General features: G+C 35.8%; 1 protein-coding gene across 4 annotated transcripts in view; it reads left to right on the top strand.

Moving 5' to 3' along the window:
- The window catches only part of nalcn (sodium leak channel, non-selective), a 126,836-nt gene that overhangs the window by 13,182 nt on the left and 92,732 nt on the right, over positions 1-20,922 (top strand). For all 4 annotated transcript variants that reach the window (XM_041272287.1, XM_041272286.1, XM_041272284.1 and 1 more), the window contains 6 exons: positions 7,923-8,006; positions 8,097-8,236; positions 8,340-8,468; positions 14,133-14,284; positions 17,471-17,613; positions 17,749-17,853. In XM_041272287.1, the coding sequence (XP_041128221.1) occupies positions 7,923-8,006; positions 8,097-8,236; positions 8,340-8,468; positions 14,133-14,284; positions 17,471-17,613; positions 17,749-17,853 (753 nt within the window). The remainder of the gene's footprint in view (positions 1-7,922; positions 8,007-8,096; positions 8,237-8,339; positions 8,469-14,132; positions 14,285-17,470; positions 17,614-17,748; positions 17,854-20,922) is intronic.

Below are 20,922 nucleotides of genomic sequence, written 5' to 3'. Positions count from 1 at the left end.
TAATGTATGGACCAATAAATTGTTTACTTAACTATACAGTTATTTATTCACTTATTTTGGCATGCAGGAAGCCCCATTGAGAGACAGTAGCTAGTTTTTAATGCTGTGCCAAAGCACATGGGGTTAAATCAGTCAAATGTGTGCAATGAAGCATACAACAATGTATTATAGCAAATGTGTATATTAATTCATAATATACATTACAGACTGGCTATGGTGAGTTTCTTTACAGTTTATGGTTCTATTTTACCTTTGTGTGCACCTAAATTAAAAGCATTTTAAATGTGCACATATTTCAGTTTGACAACTCACATTATTATTAGATGCAGCCTTTGCAATAAGGTTGAAAATGCGCAACACTTTTATTTAAGCACATATTAAAAACGTGGACACTTATGTACATCGCCTCTGTCTTTCACACTGTGACATGCTAACCTTGGATTTTCATAAATCTTCCCTGAACTTTACATTGTCTCAGAGCGTTTTATAGACCTTTCAGATTTAATTTGGATATGATGCGATAACCTGTTGATTACATAGACATTTTTAATTCATTCAAGCAGATTCTGAATTTATGATGAGTCACATAGATTATAATGGACATTTTAAATCTGTTCAGACTGGCAGTGTATATGATGCTTCATAATACTTTGTGCCCATGCCTTCCATGTTCCCCCTGCCTCCAGTTACCCTCTGCCTTGAAAGTGAGGGTGAAAGACTGTAAAAAGTTTAGTATTTGGCGTTCTATTTAGCTTAGAGGATAAACATTTAAGGTATTAATAGCATAGTGAAATAGTTAAATATGTCTGGCACCTTCAATGGAATCCTCCTAAAGTTTATCTTAAATATTTTACAAATCTGTAAAAACAACAAAAAATATTCCTCTAGTTCCAAATGCAAATATACACTTTTACTTAAAAAAAAAAAAAAAAAAAAAAAAAAAGTGCATCAAACACATGTTTGAGTTTGACAGCAGGAAATGGGCAACTGCTTCACGAGTGGCTCCTAATAACCAGTAAAAGAGAAATCTGAACAGCTAAATTGGCAAATTTAAAGATAGTGAAAACGTACACAGACACAGCACCGTAAATCATTGTCACACAGTCAGGCCGAGTAGCATTATTAAGATGAATCTTTTTCTACAGACAAATAAGTCATGTTGTCTGAAACAAAGTGGAAGTTATATCCAATGCCGTGTGTGTGTGTTAGACGTGTTCACTGCTGTTTAAACAGAGATTCTAAAAAATAAACTACATGATGAATAGTAATATTATACACAATACTTCAGTTTTAACATTAAAACCAGAGGTTGATATAGGATTGTGAGAGTAAAAGATGGGCTAGCAGTTCCCCTCTAGTCCATGTAAAAAACTCTTATTTCAGTGTTGCCACAGGAATTAATATATTGGGCTTGGTTTTGGAAGTAGTACACACCTAACTGTCATGTCCTGCAGGAGGTTCTATGGCTGCTGCCTTGTCAAACCGTTTGTCTTGTATTATGCTGTTTTTGAAGTTATGGAGGAATTACATCTGACATCAAAAGATCCGGACATCTTGAGAAGAACCCGATAACAATAATACAAATACAAGCCATAAACTGTACTGCTTATATAAAGGAATTCAGTGGATTGTCAACATAAGGTACAGTTCTAAATGCACATATTGTCAAGTTGGAAAGCAAAAAAAAAAAACTTTTGTTGATCCATAAAACTAATGACTGTATTAACAGGGATAAACAAGGTGGACTTTTGCTAATCTAAGAACTGCATGGGAAAAAAATTATTTTGGGTTTTAATCCCTTGTATGGTCTCGTACATGTTACTTTAAAATAGCCTAGTGTATGGTGTCTAGTTTAGGACATCCTCAGTCGTCACCCCTCCTCGAGTCAATCCTCACCACTCCTCGAGTCAATCGTCAGACATCAGACCTCAAGTCAATCCCCAACCCTCCTCGAATCAGGCATCAGTGGGGGGGGGAGAGTGAGGGGTAGGGCAGTCGTCTGAATCACCCAATCAAACGAGCAAAACACCTTTCGGTGCTTCCATTTGTTGACACATTTGTTAGTGTAGCTGCTGATTGGTGCATGCGTTTTTACCTTTATTTAGCATTTAATATGTGTACTGTAAGCTTTTTAAAAATACTTTAAAAGTTATTATGTGCAATTTCATTATTTGAATTCATTTGGATTTAAATTGTAAGGTAAATCTCGGCATACAGTGTCAGACATAACTTTTTTTTTTTTTTAACAGTTTCAATGTATTTTTTAAATTAAATTAATTACAACAATAATTAACTTTTTAAAGGTGAAAGTTCTAAATAAGGGGTCCTGTTTTGACAAAACTGCTTTAATAATAATAATAATAATAATAATAATAATAATAATAAGGGACACTTCATCCTATCAAAGTAAGGAGAAATTGTTTTGGGGACTTTGATTTTATGTGCTGGGGCAAAAGCCTGGGAACTGTTCAATAATACAATAGATGTATAATTTAGATTGTCTTCTGTTTTTTTTTTTTTTTTTTTTCATAAAAAAGAAAGCCCCTACACAAACACACACACTTTATTAAATCAAAAAATAATTAATGACAGGGTTATCAATCAAGTTGTTTTATTTTTATATAATGCTTTTCATGTAAACAAAGCGCTTCACATAACAAAATTAAATTTAATAAAAAAATACATTGAAAGCTGTTAAAAAAAAAAAAAAGTCGTCTGATGCTGTATGCTGAGAAGATTTGCCTTACAATTTAAGTCCAAATGAATTCAAATAATGAAATTGCACATAGTAAATGTTAAAGTATTTTTTAAAACGCTTACTGTATACATATTAAATGCTAAATGAAGGCAAAAATGCATGCACCAATCAGCAGCCGGCATGTGACTGTAGATGAGAAAACGAGAACTCTTGGTTTGACCCAATATTTATACTGACTTTGTCCAACCCCCCACCCCACCCCCCCCCCCAAAAAAAAAAAAAATCCTGAAGGACTGATGCCTGATGCCTGACGACTGAACCGAGGAGGGTTGACGATTAACTCAAGGAGGGTTGAGGATTTACTCAATCAAGGAGGGGTGAAGTGAAGTCTGATGTCTGACAACTGACGCAAGGAGGGGTGAGGTCTGAGGATGTCATAAAATGGACACCGTACTAGTGGCTACCTTAACATGCAGGTTGTTAAAACAATGATTAAACCACAGACAGGTACTTGCAGAGAATTAACGCGGTCGATCTTTTTCAAAAGTAAAATTCATGTTGACGTTTTTCTTAACCGGTATCTTTCATTTGTCTATTTTTGCTTTCAACCTATTTTCATTCATTTTGCTGTTTGCTCCTGTTTGTCAGAACAAATATAATTTAAAAGTGCATATCCTAGGAATAAATACATGACTGATTGTGTGCTCCGGAGAAAAAACAGGCAGGGATCCATTGAAAAAAAGTGAGGAGCATATAAAAAAATGTTGCCTGTAGTATAAATGTATTCACCATTACTTTTAAAAAAAATTTAATTACATTGTTATCAGTTATTGTCTTTCATTTGAATGTTCCATTACACAAAAGTGAAATCCTGCTGCATATATATTGTAACACAGTTGCACTCACTCTGCCCCTTTTTAAAAACATGAGCCAACACAGGATTTGAGTTTTCAGTGCGTTGCACACTTTTCTTAAACACAACATTAAATAAAATAACCAAAACAAAAACCTAACTCCAAGTGTTAAACCTATTTTTATTATTAAAAAAATCCTTAACTGTAAAACTGGACGGCTAAGCCATTTACCAGTTTCAAAACACAGTATCATAGGTGGTGTGTGAGTCTTTCGTTTGGGGAGGCTGTTTCATACTTTGCCCCCTGAGTTTATTGAATCCAATGATGTACAGTAAGATACAGTAGAGAAACTCAAACCAAGCATAGAGAATAGGAGAATTACAACATTGTGGTTTACTAGATACTGTGGGAAACAAACAGATGGAGCCTGACTCCAGACTCCCTTTGCTTATCTGTATTTATTTACCCAACAGAATAGTCTTTACTTTTACTGTTAGTCTGATTTGGACAGTATTTTTCTACACTCTTGAGTAACATAAATGGAAATCTCAAACTATGTATTTGATAATTGTGTCTTATAAATTGATCTTACCAAGTCAGTGATAACAAATTACATTTTAAAATACAGATAAACTCCCACAGGAGATGAGAAGTGATTGTCCTAGGCAGCATGCATTGACACGAGAGAAGGGAAAGTTCCAGTGACTAAACACAGAGAACTACCAAGTGAAAACGGATGCAGATGAGAAATGGTAAAACCACACAACTTGCAGAAGATAATGTGAATAACTTGCAATGGAAAGTGATGCATGTACAAACTGAGATCTGGAAATAGAGCAGTTAGAAGTACATTATTATGGGTAAAGCGTGTGCACATGGAAGTTAGTGAATGGTTAAAAATAAATCAAATCCAGATGAACTGAAGCAGGAAAGATGAGACTGTCCGCCTCTTCATAAATGCCAGAGAGTAGTATAAAAGTCAGGTTGTTGAAACATCAAAAGGACTGACATTTATATATATAAAAAAAAAAAAAAAAAAAAAAAAGGAAACTTGCTGGTAAAGAACCCATGGCAGTTTGCATGACTGCTAGGAAGTGAAGATACGGGCTTAGATCATGTTGGAAATGGTAGAAGTTAAAACATGCCATATAATAAATTATGAGGAAGCAAAGGGAATCCAAAGTAAACATACAAATGCAATCCATTATGGTAAAACAGCATTTTTTAAGTACCTTATTTTTGGTGAAGTAAATTGATCTGCTACTACACTCAAAAAAAAATTGTGTGCAGCATGTATTACATTCCTACCTGCACCTCATAAATGTAGGTGATGAATTTCACTGAAAAAAACTCTGGGAATATTCATAACTCCTGGATTATCAACTAAAGCATATACGTGATAAATGATCAGCCAGTTTTATTTTAGTTGAATTAATTGCCCCCCAGGTTTGTCAAGCAAGTTATATATATATATATATATATATATATATATATATATATATATATATATATATATATATATGCGATAAAAAAAAATGGAATGGATTATTAATATTCTTAATTGTTGTTAATGTATGTATGTATTTTGTTATAACGGACACCCTTATCCAGGATAACTTAAAGTTCTTACAAAAATAAGGTCAGTCCAGACAAGGAGCAGTTTCTGAGAGAGAAAATTAAAAAAAAATAAAGATGATACTGTAACAGAAAACAAGAAATTCAAAAAATGGAAATGAATAGGTAGCATGTACTCATATTTCTGTGACACCTGTCAAAATTATGGGGACAGAAGTAGAGAAATCATAAACTCACAATGAAAAGAAGAATTACAGGTAAGCTATACAAACAGTTGTAGCAACACATTGGGATGTGTAACACTGTATTTTTCAGAACCCCGCTACTTACTCTAACGTCCTTATATCTGAGGAAAGAATTCGTAAATTTACATTTTTGTTAGCAACCTGGTTGCAGGAACAATGAAATCAGAAAAAAAATAAAACATGGTTGCTGAACTCTTATTTCTTGTGTCGACCATTTTCAGTTACTTTACTTCCTGCTGCTGTACCTCATAACTAAAGAATAAGTGGATTCAGATGTAATTCTTTTATTATTATGATGTTTGCAATCATGAGTGATTCCCTCCGAGTGGTTCTGGGTTCTGTTGTTCCCACATTTACTTACGGGATCAGAGTATAAGGGTCCCCATTTTTTGAATGAAGACCCTAACTGAAGAAAATAAAATTAAACTAAAATGTGTTGTTATGCACAGATTACACTCCAGCCTCCTCACTGGTCCTTTTTCTTTTAGTGCAGTGAATAATTACTTGAAGTTTGACTTTCCCAAAGATTTTTAGTGCCATTTTTTGGCAGGGGATGCTTTGCTTCTTTTCTGGTGCTGTAAGTGCTGTAAGCTTTCATAGAAGCGCCAACTTGGCAGACATGTAAACATTTGTTGTGATCCTTACAGCAGGGCTGTTTTGCTTTATTAAGCCTACCTTTCTATTGGTGCAATATTATAGGGTTATAGGACGGCAAACTTCTTTCTACTTGGGTAATATCGGCACGAGTGATGTGAATGGAGCAAGGCTTAAAGCCAAAGTCTGAGTGCCAATGTAACACATGTAAGTCATACATAGGCCTGTACATCTGCTATGTACTGCTTTATTACAAGTAAAAATCAAGCTGGATTGGGATCTAATCATTACCAACCTTTATTTAGTAAATTGTCAATTTCATTGAAAAGAAGGACAATGTTGATTTTAAGAGGATACCGCTAAGTGGCTGAGGTACACAGCTGATTGTGATGCCACCATTTTTAATGGACTTTGCAGTTGAATTCAAAAAAGTGTCTCAGGTATGAAATTATTTATTTATTTATTTTAAAACCCTCCTATTAGGTTTCGGGTCTATTTCCAATTAGCTTAAATGCTATTTTTCTTTTCGTTTTCTGTATAATATTTTATGATTTTTTTTATGAACTTATACACAGAAAACAGAATCTTTTGAGATGTTTTTTTTTTTTAGAACAGGTCATGTGTACAAATAAGATGTTTTGGGTCACTGTGACCCATGGCATTTATCTATGTAGATTTGTATGCAGGAATAAAACAAACTTCTTTAATTTATTATTTTATTATTATTATATGTGTATTATTATTTCTGGAAATAGCTGCACCTGTCTGGAGGTAGTTATAAACAAAAAAACAAACAATATAAATCTACAAGGTAGAGCCTAATTTTAGGCAGTATTGCAACAGCATCTCACTGGTAAAGACATTCCAAAATTAGGAACTCCCAGGTTGGCAGTCAAAGTAGTTTTATCACAGCTCCTGGACTAAAAGAGCATAAAAGAGTAACACCTTTGCAAATAAAAACATTTAATCAATCTAAGGCTATTTAAATTAGTTTAAGATTGCATTGGGTCAATATGACCCAAAACATAACAGATGTGTCTAAAATCTGAACATAATAGGCAGGTTAAAGCAGGTGACATCAACCATGCTGATATGGAGAATATAGCACAGTGAAAACTCAAAGTGGCACAGTTGATGTCATGGATAAGATTTCTCTGTGATGTGTCTTGGAATACAGAAGGTGAAATGTGCGCTCTGATTGGCTGAAAGATTCCTAGCAGTCTATAATAATAAGTAGATTTATAGGCTAAACAATATATATTTCTGTGGAAGCTACTTTTATTTGCCTTTTTTTTTAACTGCATAACACTAGCTCATAAAGAAATCAAATAAAGATTATATATTTTCTTTTTTCAAGTGGTATGCATGTTTGCAGTTAATTTCATGTCCTCTAAATTTCTAGTCTAAACAACATAGGCAATCAGATTTGTCAATGCCTAAATAATATGAATGTGTATTTCTTGCTACATCGGAAAAATTAAGAATAACCCATTGAACTGTTGGGTCGTTGCAGTGATAATTTGATTTGCACACATTTCCGGTGAATTTGGCATTTAGCTTTGCCTTTTCGATAAATGCCTTCATCATTCATTTTTTGCATTCCAAGTGATTTGTAAAGGAAGATTAATATCAGTTTTCCTAATTACCTTGATTTCATTTTGAGAGATTGAGATTGTGTTATTGCAGTCCTGCTGCTTACTAAATATTCCATCTTCTGTGAATTAACATTAAACAGCTAAAACTAGTAGCTTTCGAGTAGAACTGTGATAATATAAATAATTGTTGAACCATGAATAGCCATCATAAACAGACAGTTGCACTCCCCACCCCCCGCCTCCACAGATTGTTATGTTAACAGATGTGGAGAGGAATGGGAGGCAGTTATAACAAACCTTGTGTTCTCCATGGTAACTTTGTTAATTGTTTTACTTATAATTTCTTTATTTCTATTTTTAGGGGGAAACCTCCTACTTGAAGGACCGGTGGTGTGTATTTGATGGATTCATGGTGTTTTGTATCTGGGTCTCTTTGATCTTGATGGTAACGAGAATACAATAAAAATTGTCCCGTCTGGATTTTTTTTTTAATGACTGTCAGACATCTGTTCAACTTTAATATTTATTGTCCTAGGTGTTTGAAATTGCTGATCTTGTGGACCAGATGTCACCGTGGGGAATGCTGCGAATACCCAGAGCTCTTATAATGATCCGTGCTTTTCGAATTTACTTCAGATTTGAACTCCCACGCTCAAGAATTACTAACATCTTAAAGTAAGATTTTTCACAGAGCAACTTGAAATCTTCATATATTGAGTAAAATATCAAATGATCAGGTGATGGTTACACTTTGAAAGAGCTTTTTATTCATTCGTAGGCGATCAGGCGAGCAGATCTGGAGTGTGACCATTTTCCTGCTTTTCTTCCTCCTCCTTTATGGAATTTTGGGCGTTCAGATGTTTGGAACGTTTACTTACCATTGTGTGACCAACGATACACAGCCAGGGTAAGTGAAGTCTTTAATGTGTCAATATAAGTCAATACAGTCTGTTCAGTTGATCTAAATACTGACTGTTAAATCTTTAAAAGAATGGGACTTTGAGAAAGCCAACATCTGTAACAGTGTGTGAGATCCTTTTGAAACCACAGGTTTGTTCCTAATTCAATATTTCAATGATGGGTGATTTTTAGACCTGCCACTCTTGGATCAATTGGCATACATGTACAGTTGACTTGCTGTAACTTGTGGACAAGAGGACCAAGGACACCAGTGTTTTTTTTTCCCCCAGGGAGGATTTATTCCAAAATTTGTTAACACAGCATCATAAGCTTAAAGAACACCATGACAGATAAGCAGTGTGCTTCAAAAGTTGCTTGACTTGTTCATGGACTGCTGAATGAAACTTGCTAGTTAGCAATAGCAGGCACATCATTGAGTGTAATTAACATTATCAAACTGTCTGTTTGCTTTCTAATTTATGTAAATATCTAGTGATTCAGTACAATTTGTTATTCAATGTTTTAAGTAATGTCGTCGCTTCCCCCCCCCCCAATTATATTGCAATCCTGAAGGTGCAAAACATATGTTGCCTTTAATATATTTACACCAACTGGGGGCAAGGTCAATCATTTTCTCATGAAGTGTGTGTGTAAATTATTCTTAATGAATTTATAATACAGGCTGCAGACCCCGGTGGAAATGACATTGGAGGGAGTCAGCGGCAATACCTTTTAGCAGTCTTGTGTTCTCCAGATGCCAGTTAAATATGATCAGGTGGGGTGGGGAGGGTTTTTAATAGTCAATCCACAATCTGAAAACTGAATGGCCTCAATCTGTCTGGGAATGCGTGTTTTTACACTATAAATAAACTCTGCTCTACAGCCAGGGAGAGAATTATAGACATTGACACTTTCCTACTGTCACTTATACTTCAGAATATGTCACTTTATTTTTGACAAATTGTAGCCAATGTTTTCTAAGTGGAGATCCATTTTTATCTCCCAGATTACAGTGGATTGTTGAATCCCCCCTTTTGGGTGGAAGTGCTGTCCCAAGAGTGTATTTGGAAGAGGTGGCAGATATATAAAATGTCCAGTAGTATTATTGAAAGTGACTGCCCATCGATATCCAGATACTGTACTGTGCAGTATGGTTACGGATTTGATGTTTTGTGATGAATCCCAAGAAGACCCCAAGAATTAAAGCACGATTGCGTGATTTCCTGTGTTCTCCGCGGGCGGTCATTCCATGACTAACTTGAACTTGCCTCGGTAGAGGTCCATTCATTTAATGTGGTATTCTTATTACAGTTAGCAGAAAACTTACTCTCTGCTGGACAGCAATAAGGGACAGTCCTTTTTTTATCACCAATGATATACAATATACACTGATACTTCTGTGTTACGGCCATCTGAAAATTCCTTATATCAGACCGTTTGTGTCAGATTTAAATTATGTCACATAAAAATTAGAGGATGGAGCTAGATTGTTGGGTTACTAACCTAGAATATCCCCCACCCCCCTTAAATGAATAAATAAAAATAATAATCCTAGTGATGCCACAGCGCAGTTGAATTTCATAAAATAAAAATATTTTTGTCTTAAATGTTTTGATTTGTCATTTTTCCTCCTATTTACATTGTGTTTTACTGTGCTTAATAAAACAGGATATAAGTACTCGGTTTAAGCCTAGAACATTGAAAAGTTATTTGATTACATAAAAAAAAAAAAAAAAAAAAAAAAAAGCAAGCATATCTGTGGTTACTGTACTGTTTGTTTTTGTTTTTTTTTTAATAATGTGTCTAACCCACTGGTCCCCTTTCCAGTCTTATCCTACCCTCTAACTATTTGTTGATTAGCGTTTTATGTAGTTCAGGTTCCTCTCTTAAATTGCTTTGAATTAGATCACATAAATTCAACTTGATATGCCGTTATTCACTATATTTCCTCTTGCATCACATCGATTTTATGTAAAGGCACTATATATTCAAATTGCCTATATATTTCACACTGGATTGGTGAAACGAGACTGTAATCAGCAGAAAACACCAGTTAAGTGTAAAGGCACTTGCTGGCCAACAATGGCACTAAAAAAAAACAAAACACATGAGTATTGCCACCTAAAAATATTGACCTTTACAGGTGTGAGACTATGTACTTTTTTGAATTTGGAACTATTGATTGGAGGAGAAGAGTATGCCAGAAAGAGTACTAGGTGAAGGAGAAATATGTCTTCCTAGCAGATCAGTCTAGTCAGTGGGTGACCCTGGAAATCTCCCTCAGGATACACCTGAGGCTGTTTTGCTGTTTTTCCTTATGGGGTTAGAGGTTATCTCCATCTGTTTGAAAAAACTGCAAGGACATACCCAGTTTGCTGCTGATACAAAGTGCATCGCAGGGAATTATTATGTAATTATAAGTAAAATATTGCTGATCACTGCTCAGTGTTTCACCCCCCTGTGTAACTGGTTTCACTTGAAAGCAGTTTCTACATTTACTATATAAAAAGATGTGTGACTGAGATGTAGAATTGAACTTGCACAGCACAAGATATTCCTTCTGAACTTCTAAAAATGTAGGGATGGCTAATTGTGCTTATTATCTCCCTGCTGTGAATTCATATACAGAGAGATTCATATTCAAGTGGAGGTGGCCCTTCCTCAGTTGTTTGGGATATGGAGGTTGTCTGGCTCTTGCACAAGTTATTGTGTGTATCAGAATATGGGGCTGGAACAGGGGGAAGTGTTACATGCGTGGGTCATCACTGAATGGTAATGAGTCAGACACAGAGCTATGGGTGTTGACACGCCGCACAGGCACGCAGATTTATTAACAACATAGTTGCTGTCACTAGAGTACCAGCAATTTTAGCCCTAGTGTCAGATGCAATAAAAAAAACAACAAAACAAAGCTAATAATAAAAGTTTGCCACACAATGCGAGCACTAGTCTCAGTAAAAGAGATGTCCCGCTGCAGGACCCTACTACACTACGTTACTCTCTTTACTGGTTAGGATAAACTAACCTACTGCTGTTGCTCCCAATATCCCGGCCTCCCAGTTACTCCGGGTCTTTACGGTAGGCCTGGCTGGACAGAGCCTTCACAGGCTTGCAGTTGAAGGGTTCCGTAGTAGTTATCCTGCAGAGAGGATGCTCGCCTTGATTTTAAAACGTCAAGCTGTGGTGTAGGCACCCTTTGAGCTGCACACAACCTCTCCGGGCACGCCCTCCAGCCGATCCTGCCTTCAGTTTGCACCAGTCTTCACCAAACGTCTGTCGTACACCACTAGCCTCCTATAGACATTTCAGATTGCATTTGGATATGATCCAAAAAACATTTTTATTTTTTTTATAAAACAATTTAATTTTTTTATAAATTTAGTCATTGCCAATTATTTTTTTGTTATTTACTCCCAATTTGAAATGCCCAATTATTATTTAGGCTCAGCTCACCACTACCACCCCTGCGCTGACTTGGAAGTGGTGAAGATGAACACACACTGTCCTTTGAAGTGTGTGCCATCAGTGGACTGCTTCCTTACACACTGTAGAATCACCATGCAGCCACCCAGGAGGTGCAGTGTCAGGACAACGCAGCTCCTGGGCAGCTAACATGGAAGCCTGCAGGTGCCTGGCCAGACTACAGAGGTTGCTGGTGCGTGGTGAGCTGAGGACACCCTGGCTGACCTAAACCCTCTCCCCCTGCTGACGCTCAACCAATTGAGCGCCGCCTCCTGGGAACTCCCATCCACAGTTGGCTGTGGAATAGCGCAGACTCGAACCGGTGACATCCAGGCTATAGGGCACATCCTGCACTCATGTAGAGCGCCTTTACTGGATGTGCCACTCAGGAGCCCTTTATATGAATATTTTTAACCTGTACATGCACACATTCACTTTTTTACCTTCACAGTCCTAAGCGTTACATCATCATTTTACACTGTGTCCACCTAATGCTCGTGCACAAAACATACTCTGGAGACTAGAGAGCATTCAGAATTCAGTGTAGTTACTTTGGGGTACACTTTTCTAATGAATAGATGAAAGCAGAGTAGGTTATGTGAAGGAAGGAGGAAAAAAATAGAGTAAAACTATAAACCAGTTAGAATTCTTAATAAATTAATAAATGTAGACAAGATAACAAGCAATATCAGGACCCTTTCGTGCTAATTATGAGTCATGAAAATAATTGCTTGTATGTGTTTGACTGTTCTGCAACACAAAAAAGAAAAGACGGACCATTGTCATAGTAATAAGAAAGAACAGAAACTCGGTTTAAATAAATTATGAAAACGAGCATCCAGATAGCGCAGAGAGTGACTGGAGAGCCCAAGGTTCCTCTGTAAACTTATTTCTGTGGAGCAAAGCGATAAAAGTTGTAAAACCGACTTTTGATTTTTCAACTTACCCCAACGTATGTGTATTCAACACCAAGGCTGATTGGACTTCTAGCAATATAATGCATCTACATCAAATCAGTTACATGAATAGAATCAGTGTTCTATAAAGTACATTATCTAGTATGTTAAACATTTATTATACATTTTATTTAACTATTTCATTGATCCTACATGACTGGCTATCACACTGTACATTGTGAACATTATAACTCTTGATTTTGCACCAGCCTACAACAAAATTGTATTTTATTTTAAACTCCTACCCTCAGAACTTTCAGAATACCTTTTACTATAACCTTGCACTTCTTATGGGATTATGAGGACCATCTATATGACTCTGCAAGGTGATCTGCTACATCCAGTGGCCTTCCTTAGTAAAGGGGCTTTTCTATCCTTACACTCATCATTTTTTTTTTTTTTTTTTTTTTTTTTTTTTTTTTTTTAAATTCTGAAGAACCAGCCAGGCTTTTATTTTTTACATTATCCGTTTCATTTATCAGCTCTATTTTGTTAGGCTAGATGAGCTTTTAGATAGAAATGAAAAAGGACAGATTATTAATCAAAAAATAATTAACAGTATTTTGATTCAGCAGAGTGCCTTCCATAGGCCTTTGTGATACCGCCATAAATTATGTGCAGTCCTTTGAACCAACTAATAAACAATTGGAAAGAGTGTCTGGCTTGCAGATTCTAATCCATTCATTTTAATTAAAGCTAATAAACAGTGTTTATTATCACACCTGTGGCCAGAGGCTGGGATTGTTGTTGAGGTTTTTTGAAGGCATGCTTTTTGGCATATTTTTATTTCTAGTCTTTACTTGCATTTAGTGAAATGTACAGTGAACCTCCAGAACATGAAAACCTTTTTTTAAAAATGATGCTCTAAAGACCAATAATATGAGGACACATTTTATCATGTTCACATTTTAAAACAAGAGCAGTGTATATGGCATCCTGGTGAAAGTGTTAGCCCCATGGTGGCTTGAGTTCCTTGTGTGGGTTGGACATGTGTTCTTCAGTTTACCCCACTCGGATCACTTGCTTATATAATGTTTGGTATCCCTGAATAAATAACTTGTCCAAAAAACACAAAAGATTTTAAAAAGAAAGGCAGTAGAGCACCACATTGTATCCATTTCCTACCAATTCATAATGACTGACTGGGATATTTGTTCTTTAATTACAGGGCTCTCGGAATGATGCTGTGTTTTGGTTGTATTTTACTTGTTGACTTGTCAGCAGTCTTATAACTTTTTCATACTGATTTTCAGGAATGTGACCTGGAATAATTTAGCCATTCCAGATACCCATTGCTCACCAGATGGAGAAGGCTACCAGTGTCCAATGGGATTTAAGTGTGTGGATCTCGAGGATCTTGGGCTTAGCAGACAAGAGCTGGGTTACAGTGGATTCAATGAAATAGGTTTGTAATCCTCTTAATTTGTGCAACCCTCTTTAGCAACACTTTTAATAGGATACAAATTTTGAACATCCACATTTTTGGGATAATTTCAATTGGAAAAAAAGTTTTGTGGTTTTGAATGGTATGGATAGATAGAGAGATAGATAGATAGATAGATAGACATACCGACCTGTATAAAATAATAATAAAACAAAAAATGTTTGCTGTGAAACAAAACTCCATCTGTTTTTCAAAAGTGTTGATATAATGAAGTTCAATTACTTGTCCAGGCCCTTTCAATTATACTCATGCATGAAAAGCTTTGAAGACAAATTGGTTTAAAGAATGCAGCACACACTTAGATGATGCCATTTTACATCACTTACAGTATGTGCTGTATTCTAGAGAATTCTTATTTTTACAATGTTCACCCACAGGGTGGCATGTTTTTTATGTAGAAAATTACACAAACTGCCATTATAGCAGGTGACACTCTGCTGCAATTAAAAGCTCCATTAGAATTAAACAGGTTCCTTTTTATTTTTGAAGAAAAGGTACTTTAATTGTAATGTGTTGTTTTCATTGGCTTCTTTTGAACAATTGCTGATACAACCTTACTCATTTCCCTTTTCCACTCAGATCAGCACATGTAGAGTTTATTTAAAGTATGTCCCCAAAGTTGAAGACTTGACATTCAGTCACGAGTTGCCCCTAACAACCAGAATTCATGACTTTGATTGTACAGAGTTAATTGGCTCCGATATTAAACCAATCACTCAGGTGAGACTAATGTGAATAGATTGGTCCACATGTTTTGTGCTGGAAGTCTCACAAAACATTGCTGCTGCTGAAAGCATTCACTGATACCCCTGGGACTTCAGTATTAGCCTTGGCAAATGTTTTCAGAAAGCAATTCTGCATGTGTTTCACATATCTGTACTTCCCTTTGGGTATTGTAATAGCCGTGCACTCTGGTATTTTTATTTTAAGTGGCATGCACTATGTCTGCAAATTTAAAAAGAACAAAAAATATGTGGTTAGTGCTGTGCATGTTATTCTTTATTAAAATATCATAATTATAAAATTAAATATGAAAATTCTAGTCTTCAAAGCCCTTTTGAATTAGCAAACACTTGCTTAATAAAGTTATTTGTCCTGCACAACAGCTTGCTGAGTAAAGGAAAAAAAATGTTTTCTTCTTGAGGGCAACAGGCCAAGTCTGTATTCACGTATATATACAATCTCATTTGTGTGGGTGCGTTGCTTAACTCTGGAGAGAAGGACCTCCATTGTTGTCGTTTTGGATCCTTCTGATTTATACAGGATTTATCTAGGGGGGCTCTAATTTGAATTAGAAGAAATTTAAGCATTCCCACAAGAATCATGTGTTTCAGGAAACTGCTGCATTTACCACTGTTTCAACTGTGAATATAATGTAAACCATACAGTATTTTCACTTTTATTGATTCTTTTCAGGTAAAATTCAGCAGTACCCATTTGCAAATGTGAGCACTTCATGCTAAATGTGTTTGTGGACTTGACATTGACAGCTGACCGAATTTGGCTTCCTTATTGAAGTCCATTTTGAGTTATTGTGTACACATTTGGTACACAGCTTGGTTTTTAGTTTGACAGTTTTTTTTTTCTTCTTCTCATAACCATTTTTGCTTGTAAACCATTCCCTTTGAGATGCCTTTACATTATGCCCCCGGAATGCTGTATTCTTGTCCACGAAAACACCCATTTCTAATTCTTATAATTATTATTAAGTTTAACCATTTCTGTTGTGTTTTTTTTTTTTCTATTAATAATATTAAAACTGCATTCTGATGGATATTTGTCTGATGCTGTGTGTTATTGTGCTGTATACAAGTACAACGGTTTGCAAACTATAGTATTAATTGAGACTCCTCAGCAGGAATATGTGATTCAGACTTATATCAATGATTCAATCTGACACAATCATTTACAGCTGTGTGTAGGACTCTTGCTGAGAACATAGTGGTTGGCAGCTACAATGATTGAACCTTGTTCTGTTTTTTGATTATACTTTGTAAAATCACTCTTTTGAGACGCATTTCTGCATAAAAAAAATTCTGTGTCCTGTGACGTGGCGTTCATTGTAGATGTTTTCACCTGACTGTTTGGCTATGAGCAGTCTGATGGAAAGTCTGACTGGAATCGGTTTGTTAGTAGAGTTGCTTGTGATGTCCGTCTACTTGGTCCTCTGCTGTTTCAACTGGATCATTGATGTATACAAATTCCCAGAGCTTTGGTTTTTGATAGAAAACTACAAAACATACTTTTTTATTTCATTCCTATCTGTTTGGTGTGTGCATAAAGTTAATTCTTTGTGAAGTTGTTGAATTCCATTACTTTTGTAGAACTCCTTTTGAATTTGATGTTCTTAGTGGATAAATGTTTCCCAATGAACCATTAGATTGTTTAAAACTGCACCTTGTTAAATGTTGTACAGTACAGTGTGCTGGTGTATGTAGTGTCATAAAAGCTGTAGTTTTGGTGTAATGCCCCTTAGCATATAGTGGTACCTTACTTTCCTGACACTAATGTTGAAAATGATGTAGAGTGAAGCTTAACACCAGATGTTGCTGGATAGTTTAAACATGGCAGTGTTTTTGAATCCTTAGCAGTTACTGGGTTAATCATATTTTTGACAGTATACCTGAGATACCTTTTCTGATAGTTTGGGGGATGGTTTTATAGCTGTGTCAGCAGACTGTGTATGGCAAGGCGGTCTGTCTGTTTTCAGAGCTAGGAGATTTGATTGTAGTTGCACCTGATCAGGTTGACAAAATGGATAAATCTGATGAAAACAAAATAAACTATTGCACATTACTAGTAAAGAAAAATGTTCGTTTTATAGTTGTTTTGAGCCATTTCAAGATTTGTGAAAGTCCTCTTTCAAAATGTGGCTATTACACATCACATATAACAGGAAAGAAAAAGTCCTTCCATTCTTAGAATCCTATTTCTTGTCGTATGCTTCACTTTGCAAAATAATTTCTTAACGTTTATTATCCCCACCGGTATATCCCCAGCGAGTTACCATTCAGTTCACTTGGATAACCTCAAGATATATTCCCTATATTTACTTTTTTTTATATCCTGGATATCTGCAAGCTTAATTTGTTTGTTTGTTTGTGCAATGGCTATTGTTTTTTTTTTTTTTTTTTTTTTTTTTTAAAGGAACAAGCATATTCACAGTATATGAAGCTGCTTCCCAAGAAGGCTGGGTGTTCCTCATGTACAGGGCGATTGACAGCTTCCCCCGCTGGCGTTCCTACTTCTATTTCATCACTCTAATCTTCTTCCTCGCCTGGCTTGTTAAGGTACGATGCAGCTTGTTCTGGAAAGACTTGTCATGAATACAGCTGATTATGTTTAGCCATCTTTCTTCCCTTCCTAGACTCAATTCTGGTGTATTTTTTGTTCTCTCCCCATTCCTTTTTCTTTGTTTGTTTCAGAATGTGTTCATAGCAGTCATAATTGAAACTTTTGCTGAAATCAGAGTGCAGTTCCAACAGATGTGGGGGTCTAGAAGCAACACAACATCAACCGCTACCACACAGGTACTGTACTGTACATTTAAATAATGAAATACCAAGGTGCTTCAATCATGCTGAAATGTATATATGTGCTTTGTACCTTTTCAATTATCTTTACTATTTACTCCCCCCTTGTGGTTATTCACACATTTATTCAAAACGTGCAAATATTACACTACAGGTAAACTGCTGCTTCCTGGTTGCGTTCGGTCACATGGTCTGATTGTAGCTAGATCATTGGAGAGAGTTTGAACTTCAAAAATTAACCTTAATAGCAGGAAACAGCAGTAACTTTTGATCTACAGTGTAGTTCTGTGTTTTATATCTACACATTCCAAAAGAAGTAAGTAAGAGATTTTACACTTACTCAGCAAGGGGTCTTTTTGTAGAAGTAATCTGTTCTATGCTGCAGTTTGCATCAATCTTTATTGCAGCTACACCTCTGTCTACTAACAGACCCAAAAGGTATTTGGGTATACTTCTAATATATGGAATCCTGGAGAGAATTTACTTATTAGGCTACGGTGACCGTTTTACAGTTAGTGCAGTCTAACATCACAAATCAAATGAATGGTGTTCTGGATGACTTTCAACTTTTAATGGACAAATACTGTAGACTGAAGCGTTTTTGCTTGAGTTTGCATCAAGTTGGGTGAATATAGTTATAACAAATGTGAATGTTGTCCTTCAACCAGTTAAAGTAGTTGTAGCTAACTGAATAGTCACATATGATGTATCCACCATTCATTATATAGGTCTCAAATGTGCATGTTAGAGAAAACGTGTGTTTTGAATTCAAAACATGATATCTGTTAATAATCACATTAAGATTTTGACTTTTATTTTCATATTTATATCCCAGCTAGTCATCTCTTGTATCCATTGTAACTGTAATAGTCAAACATATTAGCAGGAGATGAAGGAACAGGGCTTAGAAAAAAAAGGAAAGCACATGGAATGTGCAAAACACATTATTTTAAATCATCCAAAACCAATTATTAAATGGGCCAAAACTGAACTTGAAAGTACAGTGCCTTTTTCATAATACCTGCTGTATTATAGGTTTAGAAGAGGATCTATCAAAATACATCTCCAGTGGCTTAGAAAGCAGATTCCCAATGTTTAAAACAGTCAAACATTCAGATAACTGATTTGCATGCATATTCACTCCAGCCTGTTCTAATAAATAAAATATGTGGTGAAATGACAGGTCGTGCATGAAATGTTTTTTAAACCCTTAATTGGAGGTTTCGTATTATGCAGCAGAGCTGCACTTATTTGATATTTTTAAGCAATTAAAACGCTCAAGTTTGTAATATCCCCATTAGTTCAAAATAGGCTGTCAGCCCCAGAAAGATGGGTTATATGCATATGTCATGGAGATACATAGAAATGCACACTGCCATGTATATATTTCACAATATATTTTTTTCTAAACGGTGGTTTTCCCCTAATATAAAAATTATGCTTTAAAAAGTGTGGCATTCAATCATAATACAAGGAGCTTCCGGGAGCATATGTTAGGAAGCACCGATCCCAAGAGCCCCTACCTAAAGACAGTGATATTATTGCAAACATCAAGTAGACAGGATATAAAGGTGATAGCAGCAGCTGTGGAAATCACACTGTAATCAATTAAACCAGGCTTACAAATAAATAAATAAATAAAATGTATAAGGATTTTCATTGTTTTATAGACTGACACCATTGTCATCACCCTACTGGATTTGATAGGCAAGTAGGGCAGAAAATAGCAAAACACAGTTTGGAAATTATGGCTGAACAGGTCCCTCACATTACCCTTTTGAGGCTATTCTGAAGGACAGATTTTTTGGAAGAATTACACCCTCACCTAAGTAAATTGAATAAGATGTGTATCCTTCCAGAGGAATTTAACCAACATGAATCAGTCGAGTAGGGAGATTCAGTAAGCCAAGTATAAGTCCTACACCTTGGAGACCCACTGTCATGTGGAATCAGTGTTGTCCTTGCTGCCCTAAGCACAGTTTTATAGCAGGTTGTTTCAAATTTAGTGCAACTCCATATACAATTTGTGGAAGTCAAATGCACTTCCCTGCAGAGAAGGTGGTTCCACCCCCTTAACCTTGCATATTCATGCAGATAACTTGTTGCATTTATAATTGAGGTTCACGTTCTATTTCATGACCACCCGTTACCAAAAAGACAGATAAAGAGAACAGTGGGGATTACTGATCGGTTAATTCTGTGAAATAATGTATATTTAGTTTAATGCATGACCAGTTTTATTTATCAGCCTAATGGGAAGGTGTACCACATGTCCTAGCCGCTAAACTATCAGGCATTTAATCTCTGTTTCTTTGTTTCACATGACTGCATTGTTTAATTCGTGACGCAGTCACGCTGATAGTAATTATTAGCCACTTTTTACAGGGCAATGCAGTGTGGACAGTCATATTGGGTAACAAGCAAAATAGACAAGACACAGCCAATGCTTCTCATATTTCTTCTTCTTGCATTCTCTGCTTTGTGGAGAACCCTTGAGCATTCACCTCAGAAGAGTTTAACAAGATTCTGTAGCATGCAATGTTGTGACCTTGAAAACAATATTCTTCTCCTAAATGTAAAAGTGATTATACTTAGCCACCTGACCTTTTCTATTAAATTTAAAAAGCAATTAAAGCTTTGCAGGAAGTTGTCAGTTATTTGGTGTAAAACAAAAGGGCTTACTTTTCTGCCTTTGATCTCATTGAAATAAAAGTGGATTTAGGGTAACCCAGAGGGAATGAAGCTTCTACTTCTATAGGCAGTACGTTCGAAGCACTAATATAGAATGAATTTGATGAGTCTTCAAGAAGATTACTGTGGAACAATGCAGTGATTACAAGACAATAGAAGTAGTCAGGATTTTTAAGTTTGAATTTGAGCTTGTTCTCTGGAAATCTTGCGTTGTTTTGGTGTTTAGTCTGCTTTTTAAAATGTTCTTAATTCATACTTTGTTTTATGACTTTTACTTGAATGTCTTTAGCTATTCATTACTTTAGTTATATAGGTAACATACTTGTATTGGTTTCCATTGTGTAGTTTTAATTGTGTACATATTATTCTTTCAAC

Source organism: Polyodon spathula, chromosome 15 (genome assembly GCF_017654505.1).
Source record: "Polyodon spathula isolate WHYD16114869_AA chromosome 15, ASM1765450v1, whole genome shotgun sequence".
NCBI lineage: Eukaryota > Metazoa > Chordata > Actinopteri > Acipenseriformes > Polyodontidae > Polyodon > Polyodon spathula.
The sequence above is the reverse complement of the archived record's forward strand: the minus strand, read 5'-3'. Positions and strand labels throughout refer to the sequence as shown.